This window comes from Fusarium coffeatum, assembly GCF_003316985.1.
Source record: "Fusarium coffeatum strain FIESC_28 chromosome Unknown BRIP53273_contig_180, whole genome shotgun sequence".
In the NCBI taxonomy this organism is placed as follows: domain Eukaryota; kingdom Fungi; phylum Ascomycota; class Sordariomycetes; order Hypocreales; family Nectriaceae; genus Fusarium; species Fusarium coffeatum.
In genome coordinates, this window is record NW_022157973.1 from 45,850 (window position 1) to 70,855 (window position 25,006).

At 50.0% G+C, this 25,006-nt stretch overlaps 10 protein-coding genes across 10 annotated transcripts; 6 read left to right on the forward strand and 4 right to left on the reverse strand.

The window, feature by feature from the left end:
- Window positions 1–218: 218 nt before the first annotated feature.
- Window positions 219–845, forward strand: FIESC28_08009 (uncharacterized protein; the record flags this gene model as incomplete). The annotated part of the gene is made up of 1 exon (XM_031162148.1): window positions 219–845. One exon carries the CDS (start codon window positions 219–221, stop codon window positions 843–845), a length of 627 nt encoding a protein of 208 aa, XP_031013771.1.
- A 118-nt stretch (window positions 846–963) lies between these two features.
- FIESC28_08010 (uncharacterized protein) lies at window positions 964–1,919 on the reverse strand (the record flags this gene model as incomplete). Its single annotated transcript, XM_031162149.1, has 2 exons — window positions 964–1,669; window positions 1,720–1,919. 2 exons carry the CDS (start codon window positions 1,917–1,919, stop codon window positions 964–966), a joined length of 906 nt encoding a protein of 301 aa, XP_031013772.1.
- Window positions 1,920–4,200: 2,281 nt separating this feature from the next.
- FIESC28_08011 (uncharacterized protein) lies at window positions 4,201–6,852 on the forward strand (the record flags this gene model as incomplete). Its single annotated transcript, XM_031162150.1, has 6 exons — window positions 4,201–4,251; window positions 4,347–5,179; window positions 5,229–5,558; window positions 5,611–5,690; window positions 5,742–6,088; window positions 6,142–6,852. 6 exons carry the CDS (start codon window positions 4,201–4,203, stop codon window positions 6,850–6,852), a joined length of 2,352 nt encoding a protein of 783 aa, XP_031013773.1.
- A 433-nt stretch (window positions 6,853–7,285) lies between these two features.
- Window positions 7,286–8,474, reverse strand: FIESC28_08012 (uncharacterized protein; the record flags this gene model as incomplete). Its single annotated transcript, XM_031162151.1, has 2 exons — window positions 7,286–8,251; window positions 8,364–8,474. The coding sequence occupies 2 exons, from the start codon at window positions 8,472–8,474 to the stop codon at window positions 7,286–7,288; spliced, it is 1,077 nt and encodes a 358-aa protein (XP_031013774.1).
- A 364-nt stretch (window positions 8,475–8,838) lies between these two features.
- Window positions 8,839–11,108, forward strand: FIESC28_08013 (uncharacterized protein; the record flags this gene model as incomplete). The annotated part of the gene is made up of 3 exons (XM_031162152.1): window positions 8,839–8,978; window positions 9,041–9,757; window positions 9,809–11,108. The coding sequence occupies 3 exons, from the start codon at window positions 8,839–8,841 to the stop codon at window positions 11,106–11,108; spliced, it is 2,157 nt and encodes a 718-aa protein (XP_031013775.1).
- Window positions 11,109–11,293: 185 nt separating this feature from the next.
- FIESC28_08014 (uncharacterized protein) lies at window positions 11,294–12,014 on the reverse strand (the record flags this gene model as incomplete). Its single annotated transcript, XM_031162153.1, has 2 exons — window positions 11,294–11,746; window positions 11,799–12,014. The coding sequence occupies 2 exons, from the start codon at window positions 12,012–12,014 to the stop codon at window positions 11,294–11,296; spliced, it is 669 nt and encodes a 222-aa protein (XP_031013776.1).
- Window positions 12,015–12,453: 439 nt separating this feature from the next.
- On the forward strand, window positions 12,454–13,241 carry FIESC28_08015 (uncharacterized protein; the record flags this gene model as incomplete). The annotated part of the gene is made up of 2 exons (XM_031162154.1): window positions 12,454–12,474; window positions 12,540–13,241. 2 exons carry the CDS (start codon window positions 12,454–12,456, stop codon window positions 13,239–13,241), a joined length of 723 nt encoding a protein of 240 aa, XP_031013777.1.
- Window positions 13,242–16,736: 3,495 nt separating this feature from the next.
- Window positions 16,737–17,939, forward strand: FIESC28_08016 (uncharacterized protein; the record flags this gene model as incomplete). Its single annotated transcript, XM_031162155.1, has 2 exons — window positions 16,737–16,985; window positions 17,031–17,939. 2 exons carry the CDS (start codon window positions 16,737–16,739, stop codon window positions 17,937–17,939), a joined length of 1,158 nt encoding a protein of 385 aa, XP_031013778.1.
- Window positions 17,940–20,945: 3,006 nt separating this feature from the next.
- On the forward strand, window positions 20,946–22,553 carry FIESC28_08017 (uncharacterized protein; the record flags this gene model as incomplete). The annotated part of the gene is made up of 2 exons (XM_031162156.1): window positions 20,946–21,744; window positions 21,793–22,553. 2 exons carry the CDS (start codon window positions 20,946–20,948, stop codon window positions 22,551–22,553), a joined length of 1,560 nt encoding a protein of 519 aa, XP_031013779.1.
- A 559-nt stretch (window positions 22,554–23,112) lies between these two features.
- On the reverse strand, window positions 23,113–25,005 carry FIESC28_08018 (uncharacterized protein; the record flags this gene model as incomplete). Its single annotated transcript, XM_031162157.1, has 3 exons — window positions 23,113–23,981; window positions 24,026–24,497; window positions 24,547–25,005. The coding sequence occupies 3 exons, from the start codon at window positions 25,003–25,005 to the stop codon at window positions 23,113–23,115; spliced, it is 1,800 nt and encodes a 599-aa protein (XP_031013780.1).
- Between the last annotated feature and the right edge of the window lies 1 nt (window position 25,006).

Sequence of the window (25,006 nt, forward strand, 5' to 3'; positions counted from 1 at the left end):
TTAGTGGCGCTTGCCTGTCCGCGCCTACCTAAGTTAGTACCTTCTCAGCTGCAACTACGTTCATTGACGCGCTAGCTTCAGAAGGAAATGCATAGATCTTGAATTTCCATTTTACACCCCTCCAACCTTGAAGCTTCACCACATCGCGGTCATTTCAGCCCTATACTGACCTCACGTTCTTTACGCGCTTGTGTAATAATCTCGAATAATTTTTCACCATGTCCTCATCACACGCCAGCCTTAGCGCTGCTTCAGACGACCGAAAAGCTAGGCTCGCAAAGCTCAAGAACCTCAAGCGTAAACAACCAGCAGACGAAATTGTTGCGCCCGAATCAGAGCGAGCTGTTTCCCCTCCCACAGAACCAGATGTATCACGGCTACATGTGTCTGGTCGCAATTACGATCCCGAAACAAGAGGCCCTAAGCTTGGCTTCGAGCAAGATCCAACCCTTAGCCTTGAAAACCCGACCCTTGAAGAGCAAGCCGCTGAAGTCGAAGCTGAAATAAAGCAAAAAGCAGCAGAGGAGGCTCAGGATGAGAAAGGCGTCGATCTATTCAAACTACAACCGAAGAAGCCAAATTGGGATCTGAAGAGGGAACTCGACAGGAAGATGGAAGTTCTCAACGTCCGAACAGACAACGCAATCGCGCGCCTGGTACGCGATCGCATCACCGGCGCGCAAAAGGCCGCCAAAAAGGACAAGGCGGTCGATGATGCTGAGGGTACCGGTGAAGCGACTGGTATGGATGGTGTGGCGCTGGTTGAAGGCCTAAGACTTAGGGAACAAGAGGAAGAGGAAGAGGAGCGTCGCGAAAAGGAGGAGGAAGCTGCACTGGGCGCATAAAGGCTCGGCCTTTTCGTTGTACGTTAAAATGTTGTTTCGTTGCATTGTGTATTACATCTTGGGGGGTCCGGCGCCTTGTGCTGTCATGATAACACTATGTTTACAATTATACCCATAATCATCTTCCACCCTGCTTCATGGCCTTTGTCATGGCTAATCGTTGACTAAAAGGGCTCAGACTTCGCTCTCGTGCATTCTCTTGATGGCGACCACCGCGACCATTCCTCCTCCCATCAAATCCTCCACGAGGTGCAGGTCTCTCACGCTCGTGTCGAGTACCAGACCGATCGGGTCGCTCATCACGTCTTCCCCTAGACTGGGGCGACCTTGAACCCTCATCACGTCGACCTCGGTAGTCAACTGGACTGCGAGACCCCGATGAGTCCCTCCTCGATTGTTTCATATGAGCGTTGCCCCTATCAGAAGGCGGTGGATCGCGAGATCGATACTGACTATGACGTTCATGAGTTCCTAGAGAACGATCATCGCCAGACACAGATCGCTTGCGTTGAGTTTCAACACGGGGGCTCCGGCTGCGGTTCGAGCTGAAACTGCGACTGCGACTTTGAGTGCCGTCTCGATCGCGGCCTCGTGAGCTATCAGAATAAGGACTTCGTCCTCGGACTTTAGGTGACGCAGCTCTATCTTTGCCAGGAGAAGGGGATCTCGAAGCACCGGTAGAGAAAGTAGATACCGAATGAGAGGATACAGATCTGTGACGCTTCGTAGATGATTCGATCAACTCATCGTCTCTCTCCTCGCGCTCGCGCTTGCGTGCGCGTTCAGCATCTGCTTTAGCTAACTCTGCATCAGCAACACCTTCCCTGAGAGAACGTTAGTAAATGAGAAGAATTGGCTAGCCGAATCAACATACTTCTTTTCCAGAGGATTTAACGTCTCATTTGTCAACTTGGGCACAAGCTTGGGGTTCCGCAACTGCTGAGATCGTGATGGACGCGACACATACGGACGCTCCTGAGTAGTTGCTTTACATTCGTAAGAGTAGTGGCGTTCTAAGAAAGTCAGTACGGGCGCAAGTATGAGAGCACAAGAAACATATCTCTCTTCAGGCATTTCTGGCACTGAACATTGGCAGGCGTTGATCGCGATGGGCCGCCGCGACCTCTGTAACTAAACATTATGGGGTTGTAAGAGCCTCTTTGGCCAAGTGTAACTCTGTGTCTTGTTGGGAAACAAAATTGAAAAACCAAGTCAGCTCTTCGGTATGTCCTGATAATTGCGGAACGCCTGGACAAGTTTATTGCGCAGATCACTTGATGGACACTTTAGAGGCACCCTCGACTTGATGACCGCAAGGATGATTCTTGAGTGATGGCGTCTGTCCACGTGACCAAGTTTTAGATACGGAGTGAAGCACGTACCACATCACCAAGTTCGTGTTGATAGATCTAGGTACTATTCTAATTATCAGAAAAGTTGTCCCCTAGGCTCAGGATGACGGTGTTGAAGGGTCGAAATCCTGGTCTAATAAGCTGGCATAAAGTCAACAAAATATCTGTCTCTTAAGTTCTTGGTTCTCAGGGTTTCTATTGCCCTGACAGACCATATTACATCGAGTAGCTGAAACCTTACAGTGAGTGTACTGAAGGCAATGATCTAGGTTCGTTTAATCGCAATGATGGAGGCGACTGTATTTTGACTCTTATGACGGGCCTTTAAATGTGCTAAAGTTGTGGTGAGCCTCATCACATCCAGTGTTGGGCATGAAGTAGATCTCAGCGTGAACTAACTGAAATATGAGGAAAGGCACACACAACTGATAACTGTCGTGTGACAGCAATTCTGCTGGATAGATACTTATGTATCATTTGACCTGGCTGCCTGGGTACGCAACTGAGGAGCAAGGGTAGCGAAGACCAAATCTCGCCTACGCTTGAACAGTGGAATAAAACTTAAAGGAAAGGGGGACGCAAATACCAGATTCCATCTAGGTACCTGGCTGCCTGGTAAAGCAGTTGAGGTTGAAATTGAGGTACGTATTGCATTTACATGCAATGTCTTCTCTTGTTTCAACCTGGTCCCCAGCAAGAAACAGGCGCCACACAGTATCCAATACCTACCGGGCAGCAAAACCAGAAAGTGGCTGTGATTTAAGTCACAAACCAAGATCCATCCATGTAGGTACTACTTTAGTCCTCATAGATCACCAGAAGAGATTCTTCAACCACACTTGCGTTTTAGAGACACTTTGGTTTTGCACCCTTGACATTCAGCTGTTTGCCTGCGGAATCAGCAATCCGTGCCGACTCGAAGAAGTACAGAACCTGTAAATCTAACGAATACTGGGGAAGGGCTGAGGTCTGATAAGATTTCCACTTCACTGGCCCGTATTTCTTCATCTCCAGGCTTGATCTTGACATTGAGCTTGGTCGCCAGCCGCCTACCTACAATTTTAGTGGCTCGGGCACCTCCTTCCACTGTGCCCTGCCGTGCCGCTCGCTCCACAGCTGGAGGACCTGAGCAGCAAAGTAAAGTACCAGACAGTTATGTGAGCAGGCAGGTAACAGAAGAATTGGCTGCTACCTAGGAGTATGAGAGACAAAATAATCTAGTCGCTTTATTCTAGCTTAGACCAGTATTTAGGCTGTCTTATTATGATAACTCAAGCCTTGGAGGACAATTCTAATATCCTGAAGGTAGCCCAGCCCAGCCCGAGTAAAGTGACAACCTGAACCCAGTCAGTATAAAAGCCAGGGCAGGTGGGTAGGCAAAGTGACAGTGCACGTCCTTGTGACAACCTCCTCCTGGTTCCCCCTCCAAATCCTCGACTAACCAACTACATCCAATTGATCCCGCCCATCAGCAACATCACATCGCATCGCCTCGTTCTTTGCTGTACTGTGCGCTTTGGGCCGCCTTTTTGTCAGGAATCGGCTACTATCGATTCTTTTCACCTACTCTCCTCAAATACGCCCAACCTCAGATTTGGGTCTCTTGAGGTTCACTCTCGACTACCACCCCGATTTCGACTCGTCTCACTTCGAAAAAGAGACCGCATCTCAGTGTTGGAGATTGGGTAGCAACAAAACCTTGGACAATCGATCTAAATCAACAGGCGAACAATGCATCTTACGACACGACGATGAGCACCGAGACTCCGTTTTCCTTCTGCTGGTCCGCTTCCATCGAATTCGCTTCTTGATTTTCCTCGATACTGTCCTTTCTGTTCCCGTCATCACAGCTGCAGTCTCAGCCGCAGCCTCAACTCTAGCTTGGAGCCGCAGCCTCATATTGTGTGGTCAACCGTCGCTCTTACTATTCTGTCTCGAGCACCATAAAAATACCCACCGCCTGCGGTAGTGTACTGGCTCTGTAGCCTTTGTCAAAATCTATCATGGCTCCCACCCAAGTGTCTCCTGATATTCCCAAACCCTCTTTTGCCAAGGTAAAGTTTATCCCGTGTTGATCCCCTCTTTAAGTGGTTCTCCCTCGAAGGAACCTTATCCATTTATTGACCGACTAACTCATACTGTTCGACAGGTCGCTGCCTCCGTTTCGAAGGATTCTGCATCGCCCACGAGTCGACGGATAGCCACACCGTCCAAAGAAGCTACAATGAGCTCGACGACACCACCTATATCCACTACGCCTGTAATTGTGAATGGGCGATCTAGTAAGGCACCAGCCGTAAAAACACCCTCGCCGCAACATGGGACTACCGTCAGTTCAGCCGAACACAGAAGCGGTGTGGACGAGTTTGTCGGATCCCTGAATGATTTAAGCCTCAGAGAGAAGGCACCTAGCCTCGTCGTCAATGGCAGCGGACCCCTGGCACCTGAACGACCTGCGGTTATCGTTGGTAGAGATAGCGGGTCCGACGATTCTCAACGAGCCGATTCAAGCTCCGAACTCGGCACAAAGCCTCCCAGTTTGGATGGAAAGAGTATTACTTCAGGCACAACATTTGCCTTGGACGAGAAGGAATCATTAAGGCCTGACGATAGCGCCAGTGTTAAAGCCGCCGCAGAAGATGATGATGCGTTCTCTATTCGCGGCTCACTTGTCGCTGGCTCTCGTATGGGGTCCGAGGTAGCTGCTCGTGCCCGAGGTATTCCTCTGGGCGATATTCCCGAGCGCAGGCTACCACAACAAGCTCCAGGTGTTACGCCCCAGGGAGTTCTAACTCCGCAAAGCTCTTCATCGGAGCAGCCTCCTGGCGCCCCTCTGGATGCGGCTGGCTCTTCGGATGCGCTTGGTGTCATCTATCGCCAAGCGCCGGATGAAAAGCTTCTCGAAGCTATGGGCTCTTCCAAGGACAGGTTGTTCCTTCTCAGATTGGAGAAACAAGTCATTGATTTTGTGCAGGACTCCAAGTATGTCTACCTGCTTCGTTAGTTACCAGTCGTGCTAATCATTGTCTAGGGAGCCATATATGGACCTTCCACCGTCCAACTCATTCTGCAGGATGCTCACGCACAAATTGGCCGATTACTATCACATGACACACTCGTTCGAGCCTCATGTGGGATCTGTACGCATCTTCAGAACACCTTTCTGTCGAGTTCCCACTTCACTGGCGCTCATCAACCCAAGCCCAAGCGCCCCGAGCAGCAGCACACCTCCCCCGGTAGTTCTACCCAAGAAGATCATGCGACGTGGCCAAGATAGTGAGGGTGGCCCAAGTGCAAGCCCTTCTAAACCGGCTTCGGAGACTGGGAGTGATGCCAAAGACAAGCCTGCAGCCAACCAGAAGTATGTGTAGTTCCACAAGCTGTTGACAATATGCTGTACTGACAATTATAAGATTAACCCGGGAAGAGCGGGAAGAGCTTTACAAGCTCGCTCGTGAGCGCATTTTCGGCAGCTCAGAGGAAAACGTCGCAGGTATGTGATGACAATATCTCAGTATCTGAATCTAGCTGACATGGATGATAGAAGATGGTGATAACGGAATTTCAAGAGCTAGTTCAGTATCCGCTAAGGATAAGTCGAATGTTGGAAAGAGAGGCAAGACTGGCAAGCAGCGCCGTGACGATTCCGATAGCTTCGATTCACGACACCATTACACCCCATACTGGGGACCTCAGCAGCAGACATGGGTATCTCAGCCACAGTATATGCCACCTCAGAACCCCCAGTATGGCGCTCAAGCGCCATCAGGCGTCGCGTATCAAAACCAGTTGGGCCCGGTCTATGCCCAGCAAGGCCCTGGATATCCTGCGATGCCTGGCATGTCTGGCATGCCGCCAAACCAACCGTACCCTCAGTACTCCGTGCCTCCGGTAGGTTCCTCTTGAGCGGTAGATTGTTGACCATTACTGATTCGCAACCCCAGTACGCGGCTCCTCCTCAAGCCAACCAACAGAGATATCCGCCTGGAGGAAGTCCTATGACAAATTATGGTGCCCCGGTGCCTCCAGCCGGGTCGCAACAAGCGGGATGGCAACCAAGCTTTGCCCCTCCTGCCCAGTTCCAGCCGAGAGGGGGTACACCAACCGGCCCTCAGGGGCACATGGGTATTCCTTACGCTTTTGGACAACTCCCAGCAAATCTCAATCCCCACGACCCTAAGAGCCAACATCCAATTCCAGGGAGCTATAACCGAAACCATGCCTTCAACCCTAAGACGCAGTCGTTTGTGCCTGGTGGTGGTATGGCTCCTGTCCCGCCGCCCCAGCCGCCATTCACCGCCCCTGGATCTCATCACGGCAGCCCTCAGGTTGGATCACCCCATCTAGCTTACCCCGGCGCATACCAACAGCCGATGCCTCAGCCTTATGGGGGCGGATACGGCATGGTAAGGCAAGCGTCTAGCAGTTCTATGCCTGCGTACCATTCTCCTCGCGTGGCTCATGTCGCGCCGCCCCCCCCTGCGATGCCACCAAACCCCCAACACATGGCTCCTCAAGCTCACCCTCATAATCCCCAAGCTTACAATATTCCTAATCGACCCAACATACCACAAGGGCCTAGCCAACCCTTCTCGCATCTGCCAACATACGGCAACCCGGCATCTCTACCCCAGAAGCCGTCTACTGGAATTTAACAATAAACAAAAGGGGGAAGCATGATATGGTGTTCACAGATTGGGAGACCCATTAAGGCGTACACGGTATGTTTAGCATCTTGGCGTTATCGGTGGATAGGATGGACGGCATGAATTTGTAGGCCACGGCCCAATTTACTAGACGAGTTCAATACCACTTTGATATACTTCTTGGTAGGTGCAGATCAAGCTCAGGTTTGATAAATAAAAAAAGGAGGATAGATTCTTATGACGATTGAATTCAATTCTATGGCCAGGAGTGCCGGAATTTTCATGCCTACCACAACGCCATGATTTTTATTGAAACAATAACCCATGCTTCATCTCACATGCATGCCAGGGGGAATATCCTAGACTTTCTTGTCGGGACGTGACCTTCTTGTAACCTGGACTCCAATATCTAGTTCTCATTTCTTCTTTTCACCGAATTCCTTTACTCAGCAGGCTCGCGAGGTTCCCGGGGCTCCCGGGGCTCACGCTGTTGACCACCGCCTCGGCCGCCGCCTCGGCCACCTCGCTTGCCTCCCTGTCGGCCACCCTTCTCCTCTGACTTGCCCTCGCCTTCCTTCTCGTTGCCGGCCAGGTTGGCTGTCGCCAATCGCTGGGACAGATCGATCTGGGTACGGATAGTGTTGGCCAAGTAGCTGACCATAAGAACGTCCTGAATGTGGTTGTTGAAGTCGTGCTCAATCTGCGAGGGGTCGACCTTGGGAGCCAGAGACAGGGCGTTGAGGAGGTATTGGCCGACAACGTTGTTGGGCTCCTCATCCTCATCCAGAACACCGTTGATCCACTCGCTTGCTCGGTCAAGAAGGCTGATAGTCTGCTCGATCGATCGTCCGAGACCCTCGATATCAGAAACGAGAGGGGCCGTTCGGGATTCGGCGTCCTTTGCGCTGGCGATGGCCTCGAGAGCACTTCGGTCGGCGTCACCGTAGAGGATCTTGTGGGGAACTTGAATAAAGAGACAGCTGTCGGCAGCACGCTCAGCGTTGACGGCAACAGGGGCGCTGATATAGCATCGAGACTGGATATCCTCGCCAGGCTCGGTAGAGATGGTCATGTGGATGGCGGGGTGGGGGAATGTGCCGGTATCCTGGTTGCCGAAGAAGTTCTGGATGAGAGCGCTGAAGCTGTTGAGTTCGTGGGAGGTGGTGTACCAGCCGAGGAGGGACTCGCCGCGGTTGGCCTTGAGAGTCAAAGCAAGCATGTTCTTCTGGTACTCGACATCGACCTCGACCTGGTCCTCCTCTTCGGTGTGGGGGATGGCAAAGCATGAGCGAACCTCGACTTCGGTGCCATCTTCAGATCGGGTGCCAACGAGGGCGCCGATGACTCGGGTGGACTGGGTATCTCGGATGTCTCGTCGAACAGCGTGGTCAAGGATGGAGAGGACAGCCTACAGATAAAAAAGAAAGAATGTTAGTCGGGAGAGTTTCTTTGACAGAAGCCTCGAATATCAAAACACCATGATGGTCGAGGCGAGAGGGGTCATCGCAATCGAACCGTACCTGAGGCTGGATATTGACAGTGAGCGGGGCAAGGTTAGTCTGGAGGCCGACAGTATTGGGCGCCAAAGGCCTCGCCAGGTGGATGAAGCTCTCAGAAGCAGCGGCAGCCATACTGGGCAACTTGGAGCTGGATATATTAGAAGATGTAGGTGTATGCGGAGAAATGGGTGAGGCCGGGCCGGGTCTTCTCTGATCTCTTTCGCGAAGCCGTCCTAAATTTCGCCGATTTTGAAGAATTGCAGGTTTGGCGGGAAAGGCTGGGGTTGTGCGCGCTAAGATTAGGGAGATAAGAGCGTTTAGTGGCGCAGTTGTAAGAACCCCCACCATTATGTGGCTTGACTGCGCAAGGCTGACGGTAGCCTTATAACTTTTTTTTACAATTTTGTTTAACATCAAGAATCTTTTCATAAACAACGTTACCACATACTCGTTGTGATCAGATTCTACGATATTCCTCTCCTTTACACCTAACATAATGCCACCACGTGGAAGAGGAGGAAATTTCAGAGGCCGCGGCGGTCGTGGTAGAGGAAGAGGTGGTCGAGGAGGTAAAGCGACAAGCCGATTTGGACCTAATCGCCGATTCGACGGGACCCGACTGGCAGACAATGATGGGTAAGTAAAAAGGCGTAAAGCCGTCGAAATCGATTGGGATATTCACTGAACTTATGTATCAGCTCAGAAAGCTCCGGATCGGAACCAGAATCTGCGCCTGAAGATACAGTAATGGATGACATTGAATCCGAGGACGACGACGAAGAACAAACCACATCTTCGAAACCTTACATGGCTCTTCTACAAAGCTTCAACAACGAGAGCAGTGCCCCTAACGCTAAGCGACGGAAGTTAGATCATCAGGAATCTACCCAGTCTCGACGGGACGAAGACTCCTCCGATGAGGAAGGAGATGAAGATGAAGAAGATGCTGAGAAAGACATCGACCGTGCCGAGGATGAGCCCGAAGATCAAGTCGAGGAACAAATAGACGAAGACGATGAGGATTCCGAAGATGATGAAGATCCCAGCGATCCCTTCGATGTTCACTTTGCGCATCCCGATGATGATGCTGTCGCAAAAAGAGTCAACTCAGTACAGAAGGGCAATTGGGCAACAAAACGAGCGCTATTACAAAACTCGAGGGCGACAATCATGTACCCATCATCTGATGCAGGTGCTGAAGCACCCAAGCCTGTTGACGGACTCGATGGTCTGCAACTCAAGCAGAAGCTCAAGGAAACTTCATCTCGCAAAATTGGCGAGTTCGACGCTGTTCAGCGCAATCTGAGCCCATTGCTCTTCAACTACAACGATGTCCTGTTTTGCGATCGCACAGTACGAAACTCGGACTCGCTGCGAGAGTTGACATGCCTCCATGCCCTCAACCATGTTTTCAAGTGAGTTCACAAGGCTTTCGTCTATCATATGAAATCCGCTAATGGCAAAAGAACGCGAGATCGAGTCATCAAGAACAACTACAAGCTGGCTAAAGAGGGCCAAGATACCGATTTGGAACTTCGGGATCAAGGCTTCACGCGGCCCAAGGTCCTCTTCCTTCTACCCACACGCAACTCTTGTCTTCGTATGGTAAACATGATTCGTGATCTTTGTCAGCCGGACCAGCAAGAAAACCGAAAGCGATTTGACGACGGCTACGTGGATAAGGAGACCAAGTTTGGTGCAGACAGACCAGCTGATTTCAAGGATCTTTTCGAGGGAAGCGACGACGATATGTTCCGCTTGGGCATGAAGTTTACTCGCAAGACTATCAAATATTTTGCGCAATTCTATAACTCAGATATTCTTTTCGCCAGTCCATTGGGCCTGCGAATGGCCATTGGCTCCGAGGAGGATAAGAAACTTGACTTCGATTTCCTGAGCTCGGTCGAGATGGTCGTTGTTGACCAAGCTGATGCTCTTCTCATGCAAAACTGGGAGCACGTCGAGTTCATCTTTGAGCACTTGAATCTTCAACCCAAGGATGCTCATGGTTGTGACTTCAGTCGTGTACGAAACTGGTACTTGGAGGATTGGGCGAAGTATTTCAGGCAAACAGTTATCTTGTCTGCCTTCAACACGCCTGAGTTGTCCGAGTTGCTTCGCTTGCATTGCCACAACTGGGCTGGAAAGGTTCGGTTGCAGCCTGAATATCCCGGCATGCTATCACAGCTTGGTATCAAGGTAAAGCAGACCTTCTCAAGGTTCCAGTCTAGCTCGGTCGACAAAGACCCTGATGCTAGGTTTGAGTACTTTACTTCTGCCATTATTCCCTCACTCGCCAAGCGGGCAAAGGATGCTACTGGTACTCTCATCTTCATCCCTTCCTATCTTGATTTTGTTCGTGTGCGCAACTACTTTGCTACATCAAGCGCCGTAGAGAACGTCACATTTGGCGCGATCTCCGAGTACGCGGACGTCCCAGAAGCATCCCGAGCGCGCTCGCACTTCCTTAACGGTCGTCACCGCGTGTTGCTATACACCGAACGAGCGCATCACTTTCGACGATACCAATTCCGCGGTGTGCAGCGAGTTATCTTTTACGGATTACCTGACAACCCCATCTTCTATAATGAGATTGCGGGTGGATATCTTAGCAAGAGTGAGCAGGATCTACGGCTTGAACCTGGCCAGGGAACTGTCAAGGTCGTGTTCTCCAAGTACGATGTGATGAAGTTGGAGCGAATTGTGGGATCCAAGAGAGTTGGTAAGATGATTCAGGACCGCGGCGATACCTTTGAATTTATTTAGATGTGTCTTACTTCAGGAGTATATTGGAAAAGTTGATATATAATTTGGGCAGAGGTTCAACATTTAATTGAAAAATCAAATTAGATGAAACCGACATGTCATGATACAATAATTGATACAGTTCTTTTGCGCAGAGCCTCGCCCTCCTCGTGATATGGTACAGCTCGCTTCGATGGCGATTTCTTTTATTGTGATGTCTTCTTCACTGACTCTGGCACGATTCCTGCGGCCATCTCCTTTGCCCGCTCAGCATTCTTATCAGCCATCTTTGCAGACTCAACCTCGGCCAAGCTGCTCTCGTCTCTTTGTGGTACAGTCTCGTCATTGGCCTTGAGAACCATAAACCTTCGCACCATCTCCTCGAAGGGCTCCTCGCCGCGGAACTGTGTGACCTTCTTCATGTTCGTCCTTGTAACTGGTGTGTGCTTCATTCCAAGCATACGGTCGCGGGCGACTGTCTTGGCAGTCATCATAAAACGTGAGTCCTTGGGACCGTCGACAAATTCGAGGATGGCGCTCTCGCCCTGGTCGTAGGTGTTCTTGGACTCGGTGCGAACCACACGAGTGTAGCCGCCCTCTCGATCCAAATATCGTGATCTTAGCTCGCCTAATAGTTTGGGTAGAAGTGTGTGCGGTGTCTGCGAGAATCTTTTAGCATAGTGGTCGCATGAAATGATTGATTCGACATACGTATAGGATACCCTGTGCTGATCTTCGTGCGGGTTCGTTATCCCTCTTTGCCAATGTGATAAGCTTCTCTGCCATGCGCTGGGCCTCCTTTGCCTTGGCATATGTTGTGTGGATTTGTTCGTGTTGGACGAGTTGAGATACAAGACCGCGCAGCAGCGCCATACGAGCTGCTGAGTTGCGGCTCAGATGCCGATATTTGACGGTACCACCAGCCATTGTAGCGGAATTCTAGGGTCTCTGATCAATTGGGAGGGCGATTTTCAGTTCGGAGAAAACGAATTCGCTTGCGTTTTCTTATTGTCGTTGTCCTGTACGTGGGCGCCACCTCTCCGATCCGCAAGTCTGCCTCTCTTGGTCGGTCAGTTTTTGGTGGAGGGAAATTTTTGGCTGGGACTTTTCGGAGCCGGCTTGTCTTGTCTGCCGAAAGAGCCTCTGCGCTACGTCAACCCACCACCATCAGAACCTCTTCAACAGCTTCCTAAAGGGAGAATTGCACGCGATACGGGGGCAATTGAGCTCGCGCACGCTATGATACGTTGTTTTTAAGCTTTAACCGACCGTCGTTTTCAATCTGGTCGTCTATCGATACATCAAGAACCCGACAAATTACCGCATCCATATCGGCCTACTGGGCAAAGCTCTAACAACATAAATCATGGGCTTCACCACCGGCTTTGTGCGTGACTTTATGAGCAACAATGCTCTATCTCGCATGGATTAAATTGCTGACTCGATTGTTAGACCGGCGGTGTTACACTGACCCTCTCCCTCGCCTACCTTTCAGTGCTCGCTCACCAACGTACTCGTGAGCAACAAGGCTCAGCACTTCGCGCCCAAGCTCTTGCTCTTCAGGGCTTGATCGATCCTTTGCCACCGCTGCCACCACCCACGCGGTCCGAAGTTGCTGCTGCTCAGAGGGCCAAGACTGTCGAGATCGCCAAGGACCGATGGAACACTGAAGTCGAGAACGCAGCGCGATGGGTACAGCACACCGATTGGGTTCAAGTGCGCGAAGGCCTTGAGGAGACTGCATCACGACTTTGGGCTCGAGCTGTCGGCGCTAGCCCTTCAGAAGTTGTCGAGGAGGCTGGACAAAAAGCAAAGGCGGCCGAGCAACGGGCCAAGCCCTTTGTGAAAGAGGAGGCCGCTAAGCTCGGCGACGCCAGTGGAAAGGTTGCTGCGGCAGCTAAGAGCGCTTATAAGAAGGCAAAGGCTGAGAGCAAGGAGTTTGCTAGCATTGCTCTGGATCACAGCAAGGATAAGGAAAACGTCGATATTGCTCAAGAGGACGGAGCTCTTTCCGCGCTGACTCCTGTGGAACGAGCCCTGCAGCAACGATTTAACAAGCCCGAGGACAAGGTGAACAAAACGGTGGAGGATGCACTGAACGAGCGATACAAGCCTATGGACTCCAGGGACAACACACAACTGAGGGGAGTCTAAGGCGTTCAACAAAAGGATCGGATGATTGGCGATGCATGAATGGAGACTGTGATTTATTCGTTGTACACTGCTACTGTACCACTAGTTCTTTGAGTCACTCAAATAGAAACCGAGCTTGGGAATGCTTGGTATGATCAACAGAACTGCTGCAATAAGTGAGTTCATATGATAATGGCTGCTGATAATCACTCTTCAGTATGAGTATATATATAAGGTGGTTGAACTATACCAAAGAATTACCCCTTCCTCGTTATACTCTATTTTCTGGTCCATAACACCTTCAATCATTTACCAAGCGATAGTATTATAGAACACCCATCCGTCATGTCTGGTGAAGGGTCTAAGTCGAGGAGCAACACACATCACGAAAGTGAGCATAGCAAAAGCCACGGTGGCAGAAGCCATGGTAGCAGAAGCCATGGTAGCAGAAGCAGGAGAAGCGGCCACAGTATTAGCAGACATCACGGCAGGCCGCCGTTTATGGCTATGTTGCTTTGCTGCACCGACTCTTGGGGTCCCTACAACGCTCCCCCTATGAAGAGATCTACTGGGAAGTCGAGATCACACGGACCTAAGCACAGTCATAAACACAAACATTCAAAGAAGAGTTCTCATACAGCAACCGAGTCTCGTGTGGGACATTGGGTTGACGAGGTGTCAAGTGAAGCACCACCGGCAGGGGAGCCGCCAGCAGAAGAGCCGCCAACAGAAGAACCAGCTGAAAAGCCACCGGCTGAGGAGCCCTCAACTGAAGAAGCTTCAGCTAAGAGAGCGTCAACCGAAAAGCCGCCACCTCAATCTACAGCAAAAGAATCACCACCCGCTGCTGCATAGGCTTCAACAGAATCTCACATAAGTGACTGAAGCTCCTACACTTTGAGCATAGTATATATAGAGAGTAACAACAGTTTATGACTAAATATAAAGGCCACTGGAGTATTTATGGTGATGTGAAGCTGCATGTGAATGGCGTCCGGAAATCAACAGTTCTAGCATGATTTCATGTGAAATGAGAGTCAGCTTCGATTTCCGGTTAAGTTATTAACAATAAACCTACCAAATACAACAGTTCAAGAGAAATGACACATAAAGCTCGTAGTTTACTTCGTTCTATTCGCTGTGATGATAAAGTTCCGCGGGTGTCTTTACAGGTGACCACGTATACTTGTCAAAAACTGCAACTTTACGGGCTGCTTTGTTACTCTTTCTCCAACTACACTGAATTCCACTTCACATATCAACTGTTTCGTCATGTTTTCCATTAAGCAGCAAACAGGACTCGACTCTCTACTTGATCGTCGTCGTCAACGCCCATCGAGATGGGAAAGGTTTTGGTCTACGCCATGCGCTTTTCTAGCACAATGCATCTACACGCGTCGGCGCATCACCCAGAACCCCCCAACAAACCCTTTGGAAATAGTATGCATTTCAGACATGCATAATTACCTGCCAGACTTGCCTTCCGGAGATGTCCTCATTCATGCCGGGGATCTTACACAGTCAGGCTCGTTGAAAGAACTCAAGGCAGTCATCACTTGGCTCAACTCTCAGCCGCATCCACACAAAATGAGTTTCCTCCCCTTGCCGAGGTAGTTCTTGCATTGATATATGACTAACCATTACCACATTGTCGTAGCAGGTAACCATGACATTTCACTTCAGAGAACCCGCAATTGCACCAAGATATCCGAAGCCGCAAAAGAAGTGCTTGACTGGGGAGACTGCATCTATCTCGAGAACGAGGCCAAAACCATCACCTGCGCCAACGGTCGACAGTTAAAAATCTACGGAAGTCCGCTTTCGGTTTGTAATGGAAATTGGCCTTTCCAGTACCCTCGGACCGAAGATATATGGTCAGAAACGGTTCCAGACGACGCAGATATTGTCATTACTCACGGCCCACCATTTGGCCATCTCGACTTGAATTTCGGTTGCCATCATCTTCTACGGGAAATTTGGCGTGTCCGTCCCCTGTTGCATGTTTTTGGGCATATACACGAAGGATATGGGCACGAATGGACCGTCTTTGATGGACTACAAAAGGCGTATGAACGGGTATTAGCGAAAGGTGGGGTCTTGAATTTACTGGTAGTTGTCAACGAGATGCTAGTCTCGTTCTGTAGGGCTGAGAGAGTGGCGGCTTGTCAACTTGTCAATCCTGCAATTATGGGAGGGCTACGGGACGATGAGAGAAGACAACCTGTAACCGTGATTATCTGATATCGTTTACCACGTTGGGGGCATCTTGTTAGAGTCTGGGTTGGGAAACATGCATCAAAGTAACACAAAACTTTGACGCTAGCATTGTGGAAGACGGAAGATGTATGTATGTATCAATCGGGCAGGTCTTCTGCCGTCCGTCCTAAGCGGAGTGCTTCGCCAGTGAAATGTTCAAGGCTGAGACATGGCGAGCTGAGAGATGATTTGGCTCAGCTTATCTGCATAGCACCGATATTTTGTATCCGAATACGGCGGGAGAGAAACCCCGACTTAATATCCGAATCTGACTCCTTATTTGGAATGAGAGGATAAATCATCCCGAGGAGATGTAAAGTGTCAAGAACAGTCACGCGATATCTTTACCATTGCTCTGGTTCTCCGGAGACCATCCCCCCACTCGGTCCGTCCTCCGGGGACAGGGACCGGTAGCGGCCGGAAGGGTAGAAATATGGAAGGCCTTACATGGAGATGGAGGTGAAGAAGTGATTAGCAAAGCTGGGGTCATCATTGGCTTGCGGGGGCCGGCAGTTTTCAGCGGCTTCTGCAGTACAGCTAGTTTCTAAGAGGACAATTGTGAAAAGAATAAGAGCAGATAGGAAAGGCTCAATGGCATTCTCTCAATCTATTGACGTGTGCAGTCAGTCCCTGATGAATATTTTTGTTCCGAGGTTCTTTCTTCAGGGTTACCTAGATCTGGTTCGATGCGATTGCGAGACCGGTAGTCGCCGGCGCAGGGCAAGTACGACTAAGACTATTGAGGAAATTTTCCAGTGGCAAGCGAAGGCGATTGGCAGTTTCAATGGAGTCGGTGGGCGATTGGTTCTTTTGATTGGCCAAGCCACGGACTTTCCGAACATGACCGATTATGCCGTTTTGCACATGAGCGAAAAGGAAGTCGCTGACGGGCTGAAGTGAAATATAGCGGCACTCTCATTGGCAATTGCCATTGCTATTGATCCAACACCAAATCCCTTTTATCATCCTTCGCCCTCCCCCATCTTCTTGATTTACGTTTGCACTCTTCATTCTTCATCCTCCAACTCTTCTGATACCCCCCCTCATTGTTTGTGTTTTTGTGTTGTGTTGTTTCATCTTCTCATCTCGAAACACTCGCCATCCTCTCCCCGACCTATCCCGCCTATCGCAAGGACCCCCAGTTGAGTTTTTGGCCACCTGGATGCCCGCCATCTCCGTCGCGCTCTGAAACTTTCGCTTTCCGACTTGAACAAAACACACATCTCAATTCACGAAACGATCCCAATCGCCTCATCCACCATGTCTTTCTCTAGCCTCGTTCAAGACTTGAGCCTCCGCGACGCCAATGGCGCTCGCCGTCCCCAAATTGGCCCCCGCTCATCCGCTTCCACTATCGACGATAGAGCCTCGCACGTCTCGAGGGCCATGTCCTACGCCAGCACCGCCGCCACCAGCGTCAGCATCTCGGGTGATATTTCAAGCCAGCTCCATGGCGGATATTTTCACCCTCTCGCCCGCTCATGGCAGGCTGAGCGTCAGCTCACCAAGGTATGCAACGCGAAATGCGCACAAAAACATGTCTGACCAAAATAGTCCATGCTTATCTACCCCATTTTCGTCACCGATGGCGAGGGCGATATGATTCTCGTTCCTTCTCTCCCTGGTCAGCACCAGCTCAGCTGTGACAAGCTGATCCCTTTCCTCGAGCCTCTAGTGCACAAGGGTCTTCGCTCCGTTATGCTCTTTGGTGTTCCTATGCAACCCGGTACCAAGGATGCTCTTGGCACTGCTGCCGACGACCCCGAAGGTCCCGTTATCCGAGCCATCCAAGTCATCCGCCGTCGTTTCCCTCAACTTTTTATCTGCTGTGACGTCTGTCTTTGCGAGTACACCTCTCACGGCCACTGTGGTATTCTTCGTGATGATGGCAGCCTTAACAACCAACTATCAGTCGACCGTATCTCGGATGTCGCTATCGCTTACGCCAAGGCCGGTGCTCAATGTGTTGCTCCTTCCGATATGAACGATGGTCGTATTCGCGCTATCAAGCTAAAGCTGATCGAGGAGGGAATCGCTCACAAGACGGTTCTCATGTCTTACTCTGCTAAATTCTCTGGCTGTTTGTACGGCCCTTTCCGAGATGCTGCTGGCTCAGCGCCTTCATTCGGCGACCGCAAGTGCTACCAGCTTCCTCCTGGTGGTCGCGGTCTTGCTCGACGTGCTATTGTTCGAGACATCAACGAGGGAGCCGACATCATTATGGTCAAGCCTGCTAGTCAGTATCTCGACATTATCAGTGACGCTAAAGACTTGGGCAAGGATCTTCCTGTGGCCGCATACCAGGTCAGTGGTGAATACGCCATGATCCACGCTGGAGCCAAGGCCGGTGTCTTTGACCTTAAGGCCATGGCCTTCGAGTCGACGGAGGGCATTCTTCGAGCTGGTGCCACCATCGTGGTTAGCTACTTCACCCCCGACTTCCTCGACTGGCTCGAGAACTAGACGACCATACACGATAAAAGGGCTGTTTTTCGGGAGTTAAAGGTGTTCAAGTAAAAAATGGGGCGTTTCTATTTAGCCATGAGCCAGGCTTTTGTTGCATTTGCATTGATTTACCGGACAGTCATCCTACAAATAGTACGTGATGTCGCTCGCTTACGATGATGGATATTATGTAAAATGTACAATACGATAAATTTTACTCTAGTCCTTGGTATCTGGAACGATGAACACTGGTGACAGGTGTGAGTGGTTTTGCTTATCTGTTACTGGTGGAAAACTAAAAGCTCGAAACGATGCCAGCTATAGTATAATGCTGAAAAAGTTGCGAGTACGCTTGAAGAAAGCTCATAAGATATAAATTAAGAGACTGGCATGTTTTCCAGAGCGACGTGCACTCATAAGAGTAAGAGTATCAGGCAAACAAGGCGGTTAGACGACAACGCCGTTTCCCGACTTGCTTTGTCACAGAGTAGATGGTGCAAGGTACAGTCAGTAAAAGTAGTGGTAGTGGCGATGACCATGCTGATCAATGAACAAATTGCACCCATTCATACTGAGAGCGGTGAAGTTGCAAGTGTCATGATACGAGATGAGGCTAGGGCAATTTACATATGTATCAAGGTACGGTAGTTTTAGACATTCATTGGACTGTATTGAGACGGTATAGTAACACTATATATCAGTCAGCCCCATGATTCTGTTGTCGTCAGCCATGAACTCAAGACGCGCCGTGTTGTTGACACCCTGCACCCATGTGGAGAGGGACGTGCTTACGAGAATACATATGAACATGTGGTTGGGGGCATGTGGATGACAGCAGAAAGCTTTGCTAGTTGTTTCGTGTTGATGAAGAGACAGATGCACAGAGATAGGCGGGTAGATCGGACCTAGAGATCGGGCCCTAGAGATCGGACTTTGGATGACGAACCAACAGATGCCAAGCCTCGATCAACTACTGTATGTGCTGGATTACTCAAGGTTCGCTCAGGACTTGGATTGAGTTTCAATCTATCACATCGCAATATGGGTGGTTGTGGCTGATAGCAACGGGCGTGGTTTACGGCATCTATTTTGCTGCGTTACGCTTCACCGGGATTATTGTCGAGTTTGTAACGTCGGGACTACTACCCTAATCGTCCTGCCGAGTAGCCGTGTGCTACAATGCACTTTGCTTTGTCTTTGTTGTGATGACGCTTGAGTTGTGATCATCAGGGCGGGTTTCCCGTCCTGTGCCACTGAGGCTGTTTCTTAATGGCGCCGTCGTAAAGATAATAGCCGCTTAGCAGATCCAAACAAATCCAGTGGCTGTCAAACGTAAAGCTTGACTAACTGTCCTGACGCTTCTGTTTTGTGCTTGACGGGTAAAGGTGAAACCCAGTGAGATATCTACTACAGTATGCACGGTGGAAAAATTGAGTACGCGCGTTTCCAAGCTACCATCCTGGCATTGGACACCCAGACACCCCATGGTTTGGAAATAATCGGGTCTGGTGGGTGGGTCAATGTGAATGTTCGACGTCAGGAGTCAGGACGAAACAATGAGCATGAGTGTCATTGATTTAGGTGAGGGAAACATTTGTTTTGCGTGCGATGCAAATGTAAATCGTCAAGCCTGGAGATGGAAGGATTCGATAAAGACAATACCGTTGTTGGTAGTCTATTTAAAGTGTGTAATGTTAGTTGGTAGTCAGATGGAAATAACAAAATACGTGAACCAACAAACTTGAGTTACCCAATCTGTTCAGATGGACAGGGGTAGGCACCTTAGTTTTTCTTGGCCAAGGCTTGTTCTTGCTCTACCCCTGGTACCTGAGACCCCCCGGTTTTAGGTTAGTTAGAGGTCTTGGTCTTAGTGTGCACGAACAAAGCATGTTATTGTTTATTAAGACGCCGACTATATATAGCCGAGCACTTATAGTATGCTGTGTAAGTGCCGCTTTACCGGCTCTATCTCTTCATGCTTCATGCTTGGCGTTTTGAATTTCGTATTCTCAACATCTTCATTGATTGGGTACCTAGGTCATTGAATCGACGGCTGCATCCCAGGTAGGTCCCGCGATCATCATCTCAAGCTTCGCCAAGTGACGACTACGTTCTGTTCTTTGACGACAAAATCTGCAGATCGCTACCCACTATCCTAGACTAGCTAATTCGACTACGACTGAACTGACAGAAGATCAGTACAGTACAGTACAGTAGTTAGGTGGGTAATCTGAGGTGGTGTTCGTATCTGCTGAAACGGGGCGTCTTGAAGCAAACCAAATCAAGCCATGGGCTGCATTGAAACGCAACATGTCCCCAGTGATTGTCGTTTTGGTTTACGGGGCGGTGCGAAGTGGTAGGTCGCTTACGACCATTCATTTATGCCATTGGATCCCAGGAGGTACCTAAGGTATCTTTGTTGCAGGTACCTATGTAATCGGAAGCCCGTCGGGAAGCTTGCTGTCACTCCCATGGCAGCGAGTGACACTGTGAGATAGGCACATACTGTATAACATTGAGTGTCGTCAATCATATGTATACTAGAGTTTCCCTCCTTGTTTCCTGCTTCCCATTTATTTCGTCCCGTCAGGATCGACGTTTGTGTTTCCCAACTGTCAAAAGCAGCAGAGATTCCCTGGTGGTTATCTCTCTTGGCATCCCTCGGCGTTTCTCTTCCTCCTCCACAAACCATCTCCCCATCTTTCCATCCATCTCTCTCCGCAACGATCGTCTAGATCTCTGACCAGAATTTTGTCTGTTGAAGTCTTGATTGTTGTCTTTTTACTCTTTTCTTTTTCTTTTGCTGTTGATGCATTGGATACCCTAAAATATTGTGACGATTGCTGCCTTCCAGTTGTTTCCTCAACGAGGCCATTTTTGGTTTGCTCCTTCCGCAGTCGTTCTTGCCGGGCTCTTTCCTGACTTGCAAAACCTACCACCACAACCACTCCTTCCTATTCGGCTTCCAAATTCTCTTACTCATCCCATTTCCACCACGCCATCTCTGGCCTCGCTCTTCCAAAAATGGCCCGTCACTCTCCTAGTATACACTCTCTCTCGGACGAAGAGAAGATGGGTTTTCTCGACAACAGGTCCGTCTCTGACGTTGACAGCGACAGCGGTCGGGACGACCACGATCACCGACCTCACTACGAGAAATGGGCCGGCCCCATTCTCGCTCCCGTTGACTACGTCCGCTCAACTCCTTGGAGGGTCTACCTCGTTCGTTTCGCCTGGTTCTTCGTTCCTAGCTATCTTCAAGGACGACATGCCCGGGACCAGATCCGACCAGCTAGGCTCTCGCCCACTGCCTATCTTGACGGCATGCGAGGTGTTGCCGCCTTGGTTGTCCTGTTCTGCCATTTCTTCTACCAGGCTTTTATCATTGCCAAAGGTTGGGGATGCGATGATGCTCACTACAATATTCTAAAACTACCAATCCTTCGACTATGGTACCAGGGTCCTCCTGCTGTCTGTCTTTTCTTTGTTATTTCCGGATATGCCCTCTCCTATCGGCCCCTTAAACTCATCCGAAGCCGAAACTCTCAGGACTTCTCTACCACTATGAGTTCTCTTGTATTTCGACGAGGCATTCGTCTCTACCTTCCTACTGCTATCTCGACCCTGATGATCGTTACCTTTATTCGCCTTGGAGTCTACGAAAAGACTCGGGAGTTTGCTATGGACCGCACTTACATGAGGAATGTCAGAGAGCCTCACCCACCACGCCTCGCAACAAATTATGCTCAATTTGCCGACTGGGCTAGGGACATGTTCAAATTTTTTCATGTCTTCGGCTGGAAGACTCATGGCGGAAGTACTAGTAAGTCAGCACGGTCATACAGGTGAACTTTACTAACGGCATATCAAGACTATGACCAACACCTATGGACTATCCCCGTTGAGTTTCGATGTTCGCTGTACCTGTTCCTTACCCTGATCGCAACTGCTCGACTTAGAACCCAGTACCGATTGATTACTGTCTTCAGCATCATGGCTTTCACCTACAGAAACTCGCGTTGGGAGTTCCTTATGTTCCTGTGTGGTATGGTTCTTGCCGAGATCGATCTTATTCGCGGCGCTCATGTTTCCCCTCCTGCCCTCCCAATGGAGGAGAAGACCTCATCCGCTCGTCCCAGATGGCACCAACGCATCTTCTGGGGTATGGTTAGCATCGCGGGTCTCTATCTCATGAGCCAGCCCGATCAGGGTGGTGAAAGAACACCTGGGTGGATATATCTCACGTCGTTGATACCTAAGTGGTGGGACGCCGAGAAATACAGATATTGGCAATGTGCTGGAGCTGTTGTTTTCACCCTCGCAGTGAGTCGCTCGGCTAACTGGCAACGCGTCTTCAATTCGGCTTCCGTGCAATACCTAGGCAAAATCTCATATGCCCTTTATCTTATGCATGGACCCGCCATCCATGCGGTCGGATACCACTTTGAGAAATGGGCCTACAGCGTGACGGGTACTGAAGGACACCGTTTCACTGCTGGATTTATTTTGAGCTCACTCTTCGTGATTCCAACCATCTTCTGGTGGGCCGATATTTTCTGGCGAGCTGTAGATATCCCCACGGTCAAGTTCGCCAAGTGGTGGGAGAACAAGCTCACGGCCAAGGTGGACTAGAGTTCATGGAGCAAGGAAGGGGAAGAAAGAAGAAAAAGAAAAAAGAAAACGGGTTCATGATATTCGGCGTTCTTCGATTCGAGTCTTACAGGGTTGGGCCTATGGAGGCTGGTCTTCACAATTAAGGCCCATTGCGTGGCGTTCAGGCGGTTGATTTTTGTTATACAGGACGCGATAAAGTAGAGGAAGTAGCGACTTCATCTTGTTCCTGAGAGACTCATGAGGTTTCGAATCTGTATTGTCAGAATTCCGACTTTGATGCTGAGTTATTAAACAGTTATTATTAAAAGAAATGTTATACCGTCTAGGAGCTCAATCTGTAGTTACAGCTAGTTAGCTTGTCGACTGGGCTTAGATTCTCACGTCCTGGTCGATAGTGCCAACACAGGCACATAAATCAATCAATCAATCATATCTCTCTCTTGTCTAGAAATCGCCTGTATACATGTCTAGATGGTATTCTGTTATTGTTGAGCAGTCTGTTGTATATACCCAAAGTTACAACCTCAGGTCTTAAGGTGGTACCACTGCTTTTATTTCAACTGTTATAGGGTATAGACTACCTCGATTCTTCATCACGAGGTCGTGTGTATACCCTTTTCCCCGCCACCCAAGTCTCCTTCACTTTCAATGTCCGTAACTCTTCGACGTTATAAGACTCGATAGGTTTATCAAGGACAACCCAATCAGCCAGTGCACCCTCGCGAATGACACCAGCACGGCCGTCAAGAAAGGCACCATAAGCAGGAGCGCCAGTGAAACCCCACATCGCCTCATCCAGGCTCAGCGCTTCATCAGTATGCCAACCGTCAGGGCTTTCTTCAGTTCCGCGACCAGTGTGAGGACTGCGGCGGGCCACAGCGGCATAGATGCCTTGGAACGGGTTGGGGGGTTCGACCGGGAAATCACTACCAAGAATAGGACGGGCCGGAAGAAGCGAACGCATACGATAGGCAGAAGATGAGGTACGATCTTTGCCCAGACGAGATTGAGCATACTTCATATCCGATGTCGCGTGAGTGGGCTGGATGGAGGGGATAATTCCAAGTGAGAGGATACGCTTTTGGTCGTCTGGATGGATGATTTGTGCGTGCTCGATGCGGAAGCGATGGCGGGATTGGCAGGCTGCACGAGCTTCAATTGAATTCTGGGATTCTTGTGAAGATTGGCCGGGTGTTGACGGGGAAGCACCCTGGGCAGTGGCCTCATTGAGGCACTGTTGCACAAGAGCCGCCTCGAGCGCGTCAATGGCATTGCGGTTTGCAAGGTCGCCAATGGCGTGGATGTTGACCTGGTAGCCATCGGCCGCCCAGCGTTGGGTTACATCAGTGAGAGCAGAAGCGTTGATAAGGAGTGAACCTGATGTCCAGGGGTGATCTGAGTATGGTTCGAGAAGAGCGCTTCCCCAGCTTCCAAGAGCCCCGTCTTCTATAGTTAGCTATTGTATAGACATTGTCGTGAGATTTATATACCTGCGAATAATTTGATGCTTTGAACAGCAAAGCGATCATCGTCCCGGGCAAACTTGACAGCTTCCTCTGGACAGTAGGAGTTACGCTGGGGGCACTCCATCATGGCATAGACACGAAGAGTCCAGTCATCACTCGAAGATAGCTCGTTGTACATAGTCAGAGTTTCGGGAGTCGATCCAGCATCGTGCATACCGACAAGGCCAAATTCGTTGAGCTTCTTCATGGCAGTTTTGACTGTACGAGCCTTGAAATCGCGGTCCGGCTGGGGCCAGATGGAAATCACCAAGTCCATAGCATTGTCGCAAAAGACACCGAGGCCAGGGTCCCGGATGATTTCGCCTCCTGGGATTACCTCGGGGAGGTCTGTCGGAAGGAGGTCGAGTACAGGCTGCGAAACCCAAGTGCAGTGGACGTCGATACGGTCAAGCATGATATAGACATTGCTAAGCTCTGGGTCCTGGGCGATATCGGCCTGTGTGGACCAGTCAGTAAGAGCGTAGCAAGCTTCATGTATCACTCACAGCACTGGGCATGCGGCCAAAGAATTCCTGATCCCATCCAACACCACGAACCCAACTATCCTTGGAACCAGCTCCCGGGTTCTCGGATATATAGTTCTTGATCCTAGTCCGCACTTCCTCCAATGACTGAGCACCGAACAAGTCAACAGAGTGCAAAAACTCTCCATACTGAAGTAAGTGCCCATGTCCATCCCAAAGTCCTGGAATCACATAACCGTCTATGGTTGTCTGATCAGCGTCACTTGAGCCGACAGCGGTGAAGACTCCATCGACAACTGTGAAGCATTGAGCCTCACCCTGGTCAGGATCGTGAGTTCGAATGGAATTATAGCAGTATGTAACCGGATTCCCGGTTTCTGAAGCTGTGAGTGGCTGTTGCAGGCGATATGCGACAGCAAAGGCGACAACTACGAGGGGCAGGATGAGACCCCATTTTGTGAAGGGGCCCGCCGCAGTCATT